At 40.5% G+C, this 16,111-nt stretch overlaps 1 protein-coding gene across 12 annotated transcripts in view; it reads right to left on the reverse strand.

Moving 5' to 3' along the window:
• msi2b (musashi RNA-binding protein 2b) overlaps window positions 1-16,111 on the reverse strand; it is a 259,035-nt gene that overhangs the window by 66,729 nt on the left and 176,195 nt on the right. For all 12 annotated transcript variants that reach the window (XM_055016998.1, XM_055017003.1, XM_055016996.1 and 9 more), the window contains exon 8: window positions 858-940. In XM_055016998.1, the coding sequence (XP_054872973.1) occupies window positions 858-940 (83 nt within the window). The remainder of the gene's footprint in view (window positions 1-857; window positions 941-16,111) is intronic.

The following is a 16,111-nucleotide window of genomic DNA, read 5'->3' on the forward strand; positions in this document are numbered from 1 at the left end:
CATGGTTCTACTACACTGGCCCTGTCAGTCAGATAACCAGTGAGTCAGTCAGCTTGAGGAAAGGCCTGGGAGAGAGAGAGCGAAGACACACAGCGAGAGAAGGAGCCCCACTGAACGGCCAGCAAGGCAAGTATTCCCTCCAGTCAATCACAATCCACAAAACCGCTCAAATGATGCAGGATTTCTCAAGAGGCCTGCAGGGTGGAACTGGGTGAAGGAGGACCTAATGTCACACTCGCTACACTGAGGACGGTTCCTGTCAATTATCATAAGTCACACGATGATTTGGAAAACTGCTACTGAACTCTGTCGAGCTTTGAGATGACCATATTACTGGTGTAAATAAAACAAGCATCACTGGCACTCTGTGGAAGGTGTTAATCCCTGACTAATGAACTCTGCCTCTGCCAGTAGCTTCCCTGTTGCATCCCTGGACATCTCCACCTGTGAGTGTGTGTGTGTGTGTGTGTGTGTGTGTGTGTGTGTGTGTGTGTGTGCGTGTGTGTGCATGTGTGTGTGCATGTGTGTGTGTGCGGAAAGGGATTCAGAAGGAGAGGGACAGGCTCCACTCTCCCGTCCCTCAGCCTGACAGGCAGAACTCAGCCACACAATTTCACGGTTTGTGGGCAGTACACACCACTGCTTTCCCATCCCTGAGACCCACAGACCCACAGAGTGTGTGTATGTGTGTGTGTGTGTGTGTGTGTGTGTGTGTTAGCCTGTGCATATGAACATGAACACACACATCCATACACACACACACTCCAGCTATGCTATTAATACTAGGGAAAAGGAGAAATCAAATATTAATCCTTCAACGTCCACCTGAAATTGAAAAAAAAAATGTGTGGACTTACCATTTTGTTATTGATTTCATGAAAATGAATTTCACAGACTTTCTCTACGATGTCTTCACTCTCAAAAGTTATGAAACCAAATCCTACGCAGAGAGAAACAGAAGGGAGGGGAGGGAGAAAAAGAGGGAGAATATGAGTTAGTGGTGAGCCTTAACAAAACTTCAGTAACTAAAAGAAAATGCACCACAAGATGGAATATTATCATGAAGCAGATCCAGGAACTATGCGACTACATCTGTGGAGATTGGCTTGGGCATGGAAAGGAACAAGTGAACAAGACAGACATTGTCCTCTTTAAATCAGGAATATGATGAAATCTGCCACATTATTAAGGGCACTCAAGGACCTCTTCTACAAAGAGAAGATGGAAAAACAGCACAAAGCTCATTTAATGAGATTCAGGGAACTAGGGCCCAGCATCTGAATTTCATTAAATGCATTTTGTGTTCTTTTTATTGAAATCTCACTGTATAACAAGCCCTCATTTTTATGTTAATACAGGCCTTAGAATGAATGTGTCATTGACAGTGGGATTTTCATGCCATATTTATAGTATAAAAGTTTAACCCCCCTTGTAACACAAAGACAGAGAGACAAGATGGTTTTAGACTTTTGAACACAAGTGGATTGCAATGCTCTCCTCTGTGTTTCGATGGTGATACATAAAGCAATCTAGCTTCTGTATAGCTGGGGTTGAAATGAAAACAGATATTCTATTACTTTTGCAAAAGAGAAAACTGTTAGTGAATAAAGCAGCAAGTGAGACTGAAAGGACATGAGTTCCTTTTGAAAACGGCAAATACTCAATGAATAAAATCACCTCAGATTGAGCTTAAACAGCTGTCAGTATAAACATTACGCCATCTGACGGGCACACACTCCGCAGACAGTGGCATCAATCTGCTATCATCGAACATTAGACAATACAGTGAGAACAGTCACCTAGAAAACGCGGGGAAAAAGCACTGACACAATAATATGAAACAACACTTGTTACTTGAATAGGCTGGATAAAGGTGAAGACAAATCCTCGTGTTCAGGCATCAGCCCGCAGTCATCATCCACTTCACAGGACAAATCTCAAGGTCAAAGACTCAGGGACAAGCTTTTTAGAGCTGAGTATCCTGCACATGTTCACTTAACAACACATAGTATTGGGTATACAAACAAAAAAGAGAGATTTGTCAACCGTCGAGAGCTTTTGCTGTATTTATTATTCTGAGGTTGTTTATCTATTTAACATCTCTGGCTGTATGAGGCCGTTGCTGGCTATGCTACAAATCAATGAGCAGGACTCCTTTATGGCAGTATAGGATTTGCAGAAATTTTGACTCAATATGATTAAACACCTATATTTGTTAGGTATTTAACAGAACAGGTGAACCAATTTCCATGTGGTTAGTTTGTATATATAAGCAGTGTGCCATACTGATAATATCACAGGATAAAGTCAGATACAGCAACAAGCCACAACATTAAAACTATGGCCAGGTGAACTGAGTAACATTTATCGTCTTGTTACAACATGATGTTCTGCTGGGTAACCTTGGCTCCTGGCATTCATGTGGATGTTATTTTCACATGTACAACCCACCAAAACATTATGTATCAGCAGGGCAGTGCGCCCTGCCGCACTGCAAATACTGCCAAAGACAGGATCAAGGAAAAGGACCAAGAGCCTAAAGCTTTGATCTGGCCTCCAAAAACTCCAGATCTCAATTCGATTAAGCATCTGTGAGATGTGTTGGAACAGGCCTGATCCACAGAAGCCATACTGCACATCCTACTGGACTCAAAAGATCTGCTGCCAATGTCCCAGTGTCAAACACCACAGTACACCCCCAAAGGTTCCATGTCCATGACCCGGCAGGTCAGAGCTGTTTTGGTAACACACTCTCACCACAATACTAAACCTCATCTGTGGTTTTAATATTTTCACTGATCGATGCATAGCACATATATTTTAGAGTACACTTTAACCAAATCACCCACTCCAACAGTATGCATATTGTCTGGTAAATACTTACCAGCTTAAGTGTCTTAATCTTCACATCTTTGCAGGGATAGCAAAAGGAAGTGTATTAAGGTACATTAGTCTCCTAAGCAGCTTATTATATTAATTCATCAGATCATGCAGAAAAATACACATTTCTTTGTCAGGAGCTATTCGTGCTGCTTACTACAGTATGCAGCCTATCACAAACACTGACATTTACAGTTCTGTCATAAGTCTTTATCTCTCACTCGCACTTTTCTTTTCTGCTCCTCCTTCAGTTCCTCCTCCATGAATAACAAAAGACTCTCCTCAAGACCCTTTTCTGACACAAACTAGAATGTATCAAAACACTCTCGTCAAAAGAAGGGTTGGAAACCTAATGTGTGAACTGATTAAACACAGACAACATCTAATCTAATGAGATCTTATGAGATGGAATATCAATTTCCACTGAGACATCTCAACACTGAGTTGTAGGGAGAGCACATCGCACATGTGAGAGGACGAGGCGGGAGGACAGGTGATGACGACAGGCAGGAACAAAGGGGGAGAGAGAAGCACCTTCTCCTCCTGCCCACCCCACCTTCATGGCAGCGCAAGGAGCACTTTTGACAACCAACAAATCAACCGCCAGGAGTAATTTGTCACAGAGGAGTTTAGGTAGAGGGAGTGGAGTCTGGGGGAACAAGGAAGGAAAGGGGAAGAGAAAAAAAGGTGGAGATGAAAGGAGAAGGGGTGGGGGGTGGGTGGGTTGGGAGAAAGACAGAAAAAAGTGACAAGGAAAGAGGTTAACACACATGGCCCCTGTCGCCGCACTCCTTCCTGCCGCTACAGGCAGCTCCTCCATCAACTGACAGGACATTTTCCACTGCACCATTATATCCACTGGGGTCAGGGCCAAGCCACACCACCACAGATACCACCAGCAGGGCCCTTCCACCCATGACTGGATCTGTTTAAATGAACAAAAAAAAAAGACATTTTGCTGTAGTGTAAACTACTGTTAGAATGTATCTTGTGCACACACACAAAAAAATACACGACATCCATATTTTTCCTCACTCCTCGGCTCAGCACACACCTCCTTGATCAGTCCCCTGTGGACCGTCTGAGCCTCAGTCCCTGCCATTGCAGTGCACTTCCTCTGCTCTACTATCCTATTTTACAGACCTTACAGACAATTACAGGCCACAAAATAGCACCAACAGAAGCATTCCACTCTCTCATCCTCCTTCTGCAGGGTGTCAGCAGAGTGAGACTGTCCTCATGTATCCCGGCCCTTCTCCTCCACCTATCCAGGCTCGGCAGGAGGCTGACCTCCACGAAACTATTAAAGACTGTCAGCGCTGACAGACACAAGGACAGAGGTGTCAATATGATCGCACCAAAGAACCTTCCCACGGCTTAAACAATAACCTGTAAATGGAAACACATGGCTGTGTTATAGGAAGGCTGATAATAGGTGTTATGTGGCTACTGCCTGAGGCCTCTTGGCTGCACTTCCTCACACTTATTAGCCAGAGCCGGGCTTGGCCTCATCTCATCGCTCCACAGAATCGGCAGGGAGCCTACTTTCACGGCCTTTTACCAGCTTCATCATACTCGGTCTTTATTTCACACTCGGTGCAGGTTTCTCTGCTTCTGTTGCCCCAATGCTTTTCACTCACCTTCACCCCTCCCAGCCCGGAAGAAAAAAAAATAGACGGCTGATTCTGCCAGAAGCAGATAATGGGAGAACTTGTAAATTGATGCAGCAATGTTGATTTGGTGTTTCAAAGTGGTATCACAGCTTTAGATTACAAGTATTTTAAAACTTACATGTTTCTATTCCATTTTTCCTTGAGTGTTCATGTACATTAGAAACAGTTGAAAATTGTATTTACAGGAATTACATATAAAAAAAGACACTATCTTTGAGTTACATGTTCAATTTCAAAGTGTTTTTTTCAAAACTTAAGACTTAAAAGAAGTAGGAGAAGCACCATTTTTACTATATGTAATTGTTGTAAAGATTAGTGAGCACATAAACACACAAGGGGTGAAGATATGGGTGACATAAATATACAGCTGCTATATGCACCAGGCATTCCCCGACTCCCTGATGACTGCAGCTAAATATACTGCAATAAGTACATGAGAGCGAATGCAAAGCACATATGTATTAATGCTGATATACAAGGTATACACCTTGAGCTCATTACACACCTTTCTAGGTCAGTGTGAAGCATGAGCGGAATTAAAAGAAAGAGATTTGAGTTTTTCCTTGCTGTTAGTTGGACTCTGATTGGACTGTTGGACTACATGTAAAGCGTGTTCGATACTCACAACCACTCAGTAGATACTCAAGAACTACAATCTTTAAGCACAAAGTTCCTGTCATATCACAGCGCACTGCCTTTATACATTAAATAAGTTATTTCTGTTGACATACAGAGCCCATAAACATCTATAACTAATGCTTTGACAGCAGGGGCTATATATTGCTGCTGATTAAAACTGCATCTATGGGGAGGGGTGTGACTACTGGCCCTGTCAACACACACTAAGGAAGTGGGGCAACCTGGAGCAAGTGTCAGTCGTGTCTCCTGGGACACAGCACGGAGGAAATGGAGCCCCCCTGACATGATTTGCAGAGACAAATACACACAGGCACAAACAAGAAATACACACACATGTGCACGTACGCTCATATAAAATCACACACATGCTGTTTACGTGTATACGGTATGTTCGGCTGCTACAGGTCACAAGTGCAACCCACCTGGAGCTACAACTCATCCACCTATAGTTCCTCTACTGAACTGGTTATCCTGCCCTAATTATATGTGATAAAAACGTCACCTGTCCAGGCAGGAGAAAATCTACAGGAAGCTCCTGCACTGGCTGTCTATCTGTGTGCCCTATACTCCAAGCTCCATCTTCTTGTAATGCAGAGAAGCAGACAGAGGCAGTCCGAACACCCACGGCACAGTTAGAGTCCTTTGATCAGTATTTCCGTCTGCTATTACTAGAGATCCAGAGCCCCGGGCATTAATCCCCTGTTTAATACAGTTAACGCCACGAACCCTCTAACAGCACAGGGCATGTATAGCTGAGAAAAGAGAAAGAACACATTTGAAAAAAATACACGTAATTACAAATGGTAATGCTTTCTTAAAAACACAAATGTCTTGAAACATTGTGTGTCTATACATACACTACAGGTTAAAAGTTTTAGAACATCCCAATTTTTCCATTGTTTTATTGGAAATTATGCAAGGTAATGTCTCATTGTACTCTGAAATTAAAGCATAGAACAAATAAACAAATAAAGTTTAAAAAAAAAATTCAAAAACCAAAATGTATTCTAAACTTTTGACTCATCAAAGTAGCCACCTTTGGCAGATACAACAGCTGAACACACTCGTGGCATTCATATACTTCATATACTTCATTTTTGCGTCTGTGAACATAGAACTGATGTGCCTTTCCAAAAAGTTCCAGTTTTGTCTCGTCTGTCCATAAGACATTCTCCCAGAAGCTTTGTGGCTTGTCAACATGCAGTTTTTCAAATTCCAGTCTGGCTTTTTAATGATTTGTTTTCAACAATGGTGTCCTCCTTGGTCGTCTCCCATGAAGTCCACTTTGGCTCAAACAACGATGGATGGTGTGATCTGACACTGATGTACCTTGACCTTGGAGTTCACCTTTAATGTCTTTAGAGGTTGTTCTGGGCTCTTTTGTTACCATTCGTATTATCCGTCTCTTCCATTTGTGATCAATTTTCCTCCTGCAGCCACGTCCAGGGAGGTTGGCTACAGTCACATGGATCTTAAATTTCTGAATAATATGTGCCACTGTAGTCACAGGAACATCAAGCTGCTTGGAGATGGTCTTATAACCTTTACCTTTAACATGCTGGTCTATAATTTTCTTTCTAATCTCCTGAGACAACTCTCTCCTTGGCTTCCTCTGGTCCATGTTTAGTGTGGTACACACCATGTCACCAAACAGCACAGTGACTACTGTAACCCTATAAATAGGCTGACTGACTGATTACAAGTTTGTAGACACCTGTGATGCTAATTAGAGGACACACCTTGATTGAACATGTCCCTATGGTCACATTATTTTCAGTCTTTTCTAGGGGTACCATCATTTTTGCCCAGGCCTGTTTCATGAGTTTATTTTTTAAAATAATTCTGTTGAACCACAGTTTAAAAGCAATGTCTGATTTTCATTGGTTAATTTTCATAGAATTTTTATTTATTATTACTTTTGTCAGATTCAAATTATTTCTGTGACCATTGTGGGTTTTTCTTTCATTAACCGAGGGGTACCAACAATTTTGTCCACTTGTGTATGTTTTGAGTCATCATCTTGCTATAGGATGAACCCCTGACCAACTAGGAACATACCAGAGGTTACTGCATGGTGCTGTAGAATGCTGTTGTAGATGTTTTGGTTCAGGGTTCCTCTCACTCTGTACAAGTCACTGTACCTGGATCCAGCAAAACAGCCCCAGACCATCAGGCTTCCTCCTCCATGTTTGACAGTTGATGTCACACACTGAGGAACCATCCTTTCATCTACTTGACGAAAAAATTTTGATTTATCAGTCCATGATACCTTCTTCAAGTCTTCAGTAGTCCACTGGCAGTGTTTCATGGCTCAGGCAAGCCTCTTTTTCTTATTCTGACATCTTAGTAATGGCTTTCTTGCTGCAACTCCTAGTCTTCACTTCACAGTTGAAACTGAGACTTGCTTACCAGAACCACTACAAAGCTGTGCTTGAAGCTGTTGTCCCATGAGCCGCCTATCACAGAAGCTGCTGACTCTCAGAAACTTGTCTTCTGATTCTGTCGTTACTTTGGGTCGTTCAGACCTCTTTCTGTCAGAGGCTCCCCCCGTTTCTGAGTGCCTTTTGATTGTGAAGAAAACTGTACTCACTGACACCTTGACTTTCTTCGCAATTTCTCTGCAGGAAAGACCTACATTTTGAAGTGTTATGATGGTCTGTCTCTCTTCTATTGTTAATTGCCTTTTCCTCGCTATTTTTATAGCAACACACTACTTTCTGCAGTACAATATTGTTCAGTGTATGGCGCCACGGTGTGTTCCAACACTACTTTTATGCAAACAAAGGGGGTTGTAAGAAATCAAGAAAAGTTGGGACACCTATAGGATTTGGTAGCACTTTGGTAGCAACTTTCAAGGCTTGATCAACCTCCTTTGCTGCTGAACAGCTTTAAGTTGCTAACCCATTTCTTTTTCCCTGAAAAAGGCCTTTTTGTATGATTCGGAAATGTAAATAATTTTTCAGTTTTGCGTAACTTTACCTTTTTTTATAACCTCTGGCACTTCACCACTTACATTTGTACCATTTCAAGCTATTCATTGGACTTGAACTATTTGAATTTCAATAAAAAATTGAAAACATTAGGGTGTCCTAAAACTTTTGACCAGTAGTGTATATATATCTATTCAGCATGGTATGAGCATCAATATCAACATAGTTTCAACAGCAAATGGCACCAGGTTATCAGTCTCAAGCACTGGTAGGTTGAATATGCTGTCCTTTTCCTGATAATTCACTGGAGGAATTTTATAAAGTGCACATTGGGTAAATTTTCAAGGGTCATATCGCCATGTAGGATACATGGTTGGTCAAAACAATTTGCAGCAAATAAATGGTCTCATTTTTACCTAAATTTTAATACTAAGCTCACATTCTAGTCATGACTCTTTCTGTGGCAAAACAATTTCCTAATACTATTCATTTTAACACTCCCAAATGTAGCCTGTGGCTGTGAAATGGAGAAACATTGGTGTTCACATGTTTTGTATAACCATTTGGACAAATTACACTGATGAAACAAGTTTGGAGCATTTGGTGCTTGTTTGAGAGTCTTTCAAATTCTACTCTGATAGTGTTAAGCTCTTGTTCTGTCAGTTTGTTCTGTCAGCCTGTTCCTATCACCAGATTGTGAATGTTTTTTCTCAGTGCTTGTTGGGCATTGACTCTTCAAATATATATTCACTGACTGACTTTATGACAGCAGGTAAGCTTCACATTGTAATGATGACCAGTAGGGAAAACACTATTTTCATGACATCATGATTATCAAGACTAACCATGATGCTCATGACATTAGCATAAAGGTCAATTTACACTTTGTAAATTTAATCATTCACTCAAATCCGTTAGGGTACGAGTCTAGCCCACAAAGTGTTTAAAATTAAATTTTTGCTGTAGGAAAATTTCTCTGATTCTCTGTCGTCCACACCTTTAAAATTCATAGACAGAGTTGTAATTGAAATAGCGGCTGCCAGACTTTGAGGTGTTTTGTACATGCTTTCCGTTGACAGGGTGCAAATACAGTGGGAAGTATGAATTTCTCCAAAAGTCTTGTGCTATGTCTATGCATAGATGAGAAAAAATTGTGCAACACTAAAGCAAGATTTTGGCTTTAGATTGTAACACCTGGATTGGGTGTAAAATTCATTTGGTTACAGTTTTTAAAGGAGCTCAAATGTGTTTTTCAACCCCTAAAATTGGACATAGCTATCTATAATTCTACAATTGCATTTAGCAGATGCCTTAATCCAAATCAACATAGAGAGTAGACACAACACAAGCAAGGATCTGGTGAGGAGAACAACCTGGATAAGTGCCATAAAACAACTTCAAGTGTGATAATAGGACCTTGATGCCTAGAGGAAGTGCAGACGTAATGGGAATTTATTTATTTTTTGCTTTCTGTCAAGTGCAAAGATGTTCAGTGAAGAGTTGAGTTTTTAGTCTTTTTCTTAAAGACTGAGAGGGACTCTGCACATTTCATGAACTTTTGCAGTTATGAGGGTTCAAAATTGCTGGAAATAGTCACGTGAATTAAAAACACAATATTTTGACCCACCACTATGTACTTCAAGGGCTTGTAACTGCAAATATTCATAGTGTGAAGGTAACACTTTGCATGGCTTCAATAAATATGCTAAAGTAAAAAAAAAGAAAAGCTAATTCTGAGCGATCAGCAGGGAACATTTTGTCAGATTTGGTTGATTTTGTATGGAACAAACCAGGGTTGGCAATTATCCATAGTAAACAAAACTACAGGCTTTGGTTATTGGTTAATACAGAGACAAACACATAAAGAGAGATACAAAGACAGACACACAGAGATAGAACGAGTCTCACAGGCATACCCAGACTCCCTAATCACAAGTCACGACACTAGCTGATAAAAATCCAAAACAAATAAACGTGACTGCTTTGATGCATGCGAGTCTGTGGGGGAAAGAGAAGCTGGACGATGTAAAATTAATCCCTTAAGTGTACAGTACAGTGAACCATGAGCACTATCTCAGACAAGACAATGTTCAGAAGATAACAATGATAAGATGTTGTTGGTTTACTACATAAATACATCATTGTATTTTTCTTGATGTATTTTCTCCTCCTTGTAGTGCACTCTGTACACATAAACCATTATACTTGTATGGCCCACTGTAAAGATGTTATTTAGGAAAATACTAGACAACAAAAGCAATTGCATGTATGGTATAATCCTCCAGGCAAGTGGGCCTACAAAGAATGGGGTAAGGGCATGTGTACATCCTTGTGTGCTTTATTTACTAGGTAATAAGTGTCTCACTTAACTACACGGCCTCAATATTTTTCAAATGGGCCCTCAGCCTTAGCAAGCTGTGTCTCTTCACTGTAATGTAATACTGCAGCGAGAGCATTAAACAGATCTTGTTGCTGTAAGAACAACAGCTTCTAACGTAAAGTGCATAGGTTTAATATGGTGAGCTGTTCCATTTGGGATCTGAGGTCCTTACTCCTTAGTAAGATGATGGTGGAAAAAAAAGAAAAGAAAAAAAATATGTCAAACAAAAAACCCATTGCGTAGGTTGGTAAATGCAATGTACCCCATGGGACTCCACCAATGCAAATCTCTCCTTGGACTTTGCACAGTGTGCAGTATGTCAGCCCTCAGTTGGAGCAAAACATAAAGGTGATGATTACTGTACTGTATGTGTAGGTGGGAGTATGAGTGAGCATCAGGTGGTGAAAGAACTGGCTTAAAATTGGGCCACAATTATCACACATGGCAGGCACACATCGTTTTAGATTGTTAGCAACAGTTCTCAGGCTTTTAAATGCTGGAACTTATTAGTTTAGACAACATTTAAAAGGACATCTCATTACTGATTACTGAGAAATGTCATAAAGGAGCTTTTAATAACAGAATGAAATAAAGCATCAGGCCAGAGAACAATTAGACAGAAGCAGTGTGACTGTAAATTGATGTAATTAGATTTCAGTGTGATTGCAGTTTTCTTCACGCTTGGCTTTTATCATTTTATGGTGCCCCAATGACTTTGTATCACCACTTGTTTCAAGATCTTTTTTGAATATTCCGGCCTGATCAGTTACATTTTTCCATTAATCTTGATCTCTGAAAACTGCAAATGGAAAATAGGACTTTTAACATGGATAAATTGGTTATGGAGTGCTCAAATAGCCTTTCAAATTAACAAAATGATGCTACACCAGAGTAGATATAGCACCAGTAATATGCAGTAGAAATATTTACACCTACAAGACCAGGATGGGAGACTTGTAAATGGATGGATGGATCTACTGTATGCTTTTACTAAATGTGTACAGTAACAATATGCCTGCTTCCTCTGCATTTTCTGAAGAGCAACTGGGCTCAGCATGCATGCTGAGGGAACTAGTTTGTCTGTGCCTCTATGTAGGTCAGCTTTCAGAGTTGGCCATCAATTTCTACTGTCCTACTTAAAGAGACACCCCGTCTCCATACAAACACACACAAACATGAGCACACACATTTGCAACATTTGGATCACATATGTGGACCATGTCATCGATTCTATTTATGCTTTAATCACAGGGCTGGATTCTAACCTTTGGCAAGACTTATTTCTGATCATAAATGTGACACCTACTGGTCAATACAAATGTGGGCTGTCAGTACATGTCGGCTGAAGTGTGGTCAGCGGTAATAGCCATCTCAACAGCAACACACAGCGTGTACTTGTGAAATGAGTGCAACTCTCTCCACCTCTTATATGTTCAAAGACTCTCTGACTCAAGAAAGACCCTCATTAGTGCCAAACAATATACCCATAAGTGTGAATTTCTCTCCTTCTATATGATCACAAGGCTGCTCTAGTAACAACTGAATGGAAGCAATTATCCACGGAGAAGGTGACTAACTACCTCTTTACTCGCACCTAGACAGCAGGCAAAAAGCAGCACATCATAAAGAGCTGAAAGAAGCAAAGAACAGAAACGTGAATAAAAAAGGAGAACTGTCCTTTAATAAATATTAAGAATCTAATTTGGTGACAATTTTACTTTGACTTTAAGCGTCTCTGTGGAGTAAACAGGTGAGAATCTAAACCTACTCATGATGTGGTCTGTGTGTTGTGTATTTTTCTGATCATCGCTCTCCCTATTCAAGTGGAATCATAATGTACTCACATCAAAGGTATGCTATTCTAAAAAGTATTACATTATCATTCAATACAATCAGTTAACAAATGAAAAGCTGAAAACAGACGCACCTAAACACACATACTGTAGTACCCATAACTATTAGATAAATATGCAGTAGGGTACACTAAGTGAAATACGTAGGTGTATTAGTCTAAGTGTCATAGGTGGAACAAAGCAACTCAAAATTCAACCAATACAATGGCTTGAACCACAAAATTATATTTTGACATTATGGCATTCCTGGCCATTTGGTAAATCAATTTTTGTCCTGCACCACTGTGACTGGCACAGTTTAAAATTTATAAGATGACTGGCTGAGAGGTTAATGATTACTCACAATACACTCAAATTCATATTCCTCTTCACCCACCCATTTCACACATAACACACTGCCTCTTTATGGGCAAAATGCACTTTGAATGCACCCTCATTGTCCTTGCACACATGTCCTAGCACTCTGCAACGGTGATTGTGCTGTGAAAGTAGAGCTCTGTGTGGTTTTTATGCCTGTGAATGCCTTGTGCATTCCATGTAGCCCAGAAATGTCAAGTAATGGTACCTGATTTTAGATTCTGACAGGTAGGTTAGACTGTAGAAACACATGCTTGTAATGCAGAGCCTAACAAATACAGTAACTATTTTTGCAGTCGCAATTAGGTCATGAGACACTGGGGCTGGTTCCCACAAAGCGCAGTCCATTTAGGAAAGCAAAAAAAAAAAATGCTCCCTGCATCCCTCTTTCTCTAATTTTCTTTCTCCATCTATTTCTAAAATCTCACAACAGACCTTCTCTTGACACTGGGTGTGTGGATGAAGGCTGGGCTAGCTCCAACCAGTGCATCCACCTAGCTGTACTAAGACATCATCCACTAACAATAATGAAAGAGGGCATGAGGTTGTTGTTTTAGTGTAGCTGCAGAATGGACACCATCATGCATAATTTAAATCAGAGCATGTCAAGCATGTCTGTGTATATTCTCAGTCTAAAAGTCAAACACACTTTAACAGATTAGCTCCAAGTCTGTGCAAAATCTTTGGACTGAATTCCCTATGGAACACCTACCCAAACTAAATGTTAGGGGACCAATTTTATTTTAAAGGGCCAATTTCACTACCAATTACTAGTATTCAAGGAGATTGATATCCAAGATTTGCAGTAAAAATGAAAATCTTGCCATCAAAATTCAGAATAACATGAACCAAAATTTATATTTCATGAAAACAGCCAAAATGGTACATTTCAAAATTATCCTATTTTTACGAGGAATCAGCTAAATATCAAATATAGAATCCAAAACCTGCCCAAACCAATAATACATCAACCTTTGCCAAACATATGAATTCTTCAAAGAAAGAGACCTGAGGTCGGTCAGGCCAGAGCAGAAGCAAAAGACAAAATAATTAGACTTGATTGAAAAAGCCCAAAAGGACTAAATACAGGAAGAACAGCAATACTAGCAACTTTATGACATGCTACCAAACAAACAAAGAAATGAAAGTACATGTAATTACAGGCAGGTGGACTCATGAAGACATCTAATCTACAGTACATGCTGGTGCAGTTATATGGTCAGACATTATTATTATTATTATTATTTTGCTGAACAAATTACAAATATCCTCCTGTCATCTTTGTTTAATTTCTCCATCTGGCCACGCTGGAATTTAGTTTGACAGTATTGTAACAAAACAAGTTACTGTGAACCCACCCTAATCGATGAAGTGACCTCTATCTCTGATAAGGTGATGCAAAAATTAATGCTCTCTCTTCTGGACTAATCCAATTCTGTTGGCTAATATCCATAGTATAAATAAACAGACGCCCACGCACTGAGAGGAGGAAAGGTAGTGACCACGGGAAGGAAACAGCCTGATAAAGGGACAGAGCTCCTCTTCTTTCGCCACTGTTATCCCTCCATCTCTTCATGACGCCACTGTACTTGCCTGAAGGCATATTGCACTTGTGTGGGCTACGGCAGCAGCACAGCTCATATTCTGAATACACAGAATTTAAGTAGCTACAGATGAAGAGACCATGGACAAATACAAGCGAGGTTAGGTAAACAGTGCTGAGGATAAGGCTGTAAGCCAGCAACACAAGTGGTTCGAATATGAGTTCTAAAACTCTGCAAAACCAACGTGACCATAATTGCTCACACTGATAGAATTTCTTTAGCACAAATGGAGTATGGGTGTAATGAGATACAAAGGTTCGAACCACAAGGGGATTCTTCATTCAAGAATGTCAGACTCTTTTGTGCCAGGCAATAGGCCGAGCTTAATAGATGTCTCAATTTCTATCACATACAGTAACAACCAGTGCAGGGAGGAGGCGGTGGGAGGAGGAGGCAGGAGCCTTTCCAAAAGGCTCTGAGTCAGTGTGATGAATTTCTTTTGAGGTGTGAAGCAACGTGGGATTCAAAATGAATGAAACAGATATGCCCCTTTTGTGTTTTCTGACCTATTGATATAGATATCAATTTCATTAAACCTAATTAGCATTTCTCATTCCTGACAAAAGTGGAAAAATCAGAAAGGAGGAATAATAAGCAGCGAGCGAAGATGGAAAAGCAGATCTCTAAGTAGTTTGTACGTAGGAAATAGTTTTTGGTCAGAATAGAAAGCACGTCGATGCCAACACCTTCAACTGGAGCCTCTACAGGAGGAGGATTCACTCAGGGACTAAAACTATTTAATCAAAATCCTCTGCAAACAACAAGGCTTTAAAACACTGAGTTACGTGCAAGGAGGCTACAAAGTAAAATGGATGTAAGTGAATTAGCCCTCTCACTGCCTGTATGGCCAGATTGTTATTAATATTTAAGCGTGGGGTATATTTAAAGGCGTGACACAGTAGCAGTTCATCTGAAATGAAGAACACTGATGATTCCACTTTGCAGAGGCCCATTACCATTTAGTAGAGATTGCTTCCACTGAGTGAGCCAAATGCTTAGAGGCGGAACTGCCACTTGTGTTTACTTTACAGATGCTGTTATGGTGTTACGGTGAAGAAGAGTACTGTTCTCTCAAAAAGCCTTTCTCTTTCTCCACATGAGCACACTAACACACACACACACACACACAGGCAGCAAATCATGACATCATGCAATCATCAAGCAATGTATGATGATGTCACCCTGATACTATTGACCCTTGTAATCAAGACAGGCTTCGCTGCTTCATGAACGCCCCTCTTTCATCAAACCTCTTTCTCTCACACACACAAAAATCCAGAGCTGTGTGGTGCACCAAGTATAGCAGCATAGTCCTATTGCAGACAGAATCTACTCACAACATCCAGGGTTCGTTTAATTGCTTACTAGCACTATAATTGGGTATATAATTGGGCATATATAAAACGATAAACTGAACACAGCACAGAGTCTTCATGACTTCAGAATATCCTTTCATCATTGCCTTTGGGCAGTGATTAACATAGATGAGAAAGCTCCACGGATTGCCGTAACCACTGCTTATTTATGTCTTTGTTGAAGTTACACATCTCATTTATTTGTGTTAGTCTTTTAAGCGATCTTCTGCAAAGGAACACCTGAGAAACGGTAGATAAAGGCCATGATCTCAAATTAGCACAGCTGCAAAAGGATGACCGTAAGAAGTCACAACAAATATAGTGAAGGAGGCTGTGGAGATGCTCCAGCTGCAGTTTAATTGGCCTGTTCAGGGCTCAGATGAGGTTTACGAGCTGGACCACCCAGACTCCAGCCTCTTTGCTTCAGCTCTGCTGCTGTA

The sequence above is a fragment of the Amphiprion ocellaris genome, chromosome 14, assembly GCF_022539595.1.
Source record: "Amphiprion ocellaris isolate individual 3 ecotype Okinawa chromosome 14, ASM2253959v1, whole genome shotgun sequence".
Taxonomy (NCBI): Eukaryota; Metazoa; Chordata; class Actinopteri; family Pomacentridae; genus Amphiprion; species Amphiprion ocellaris.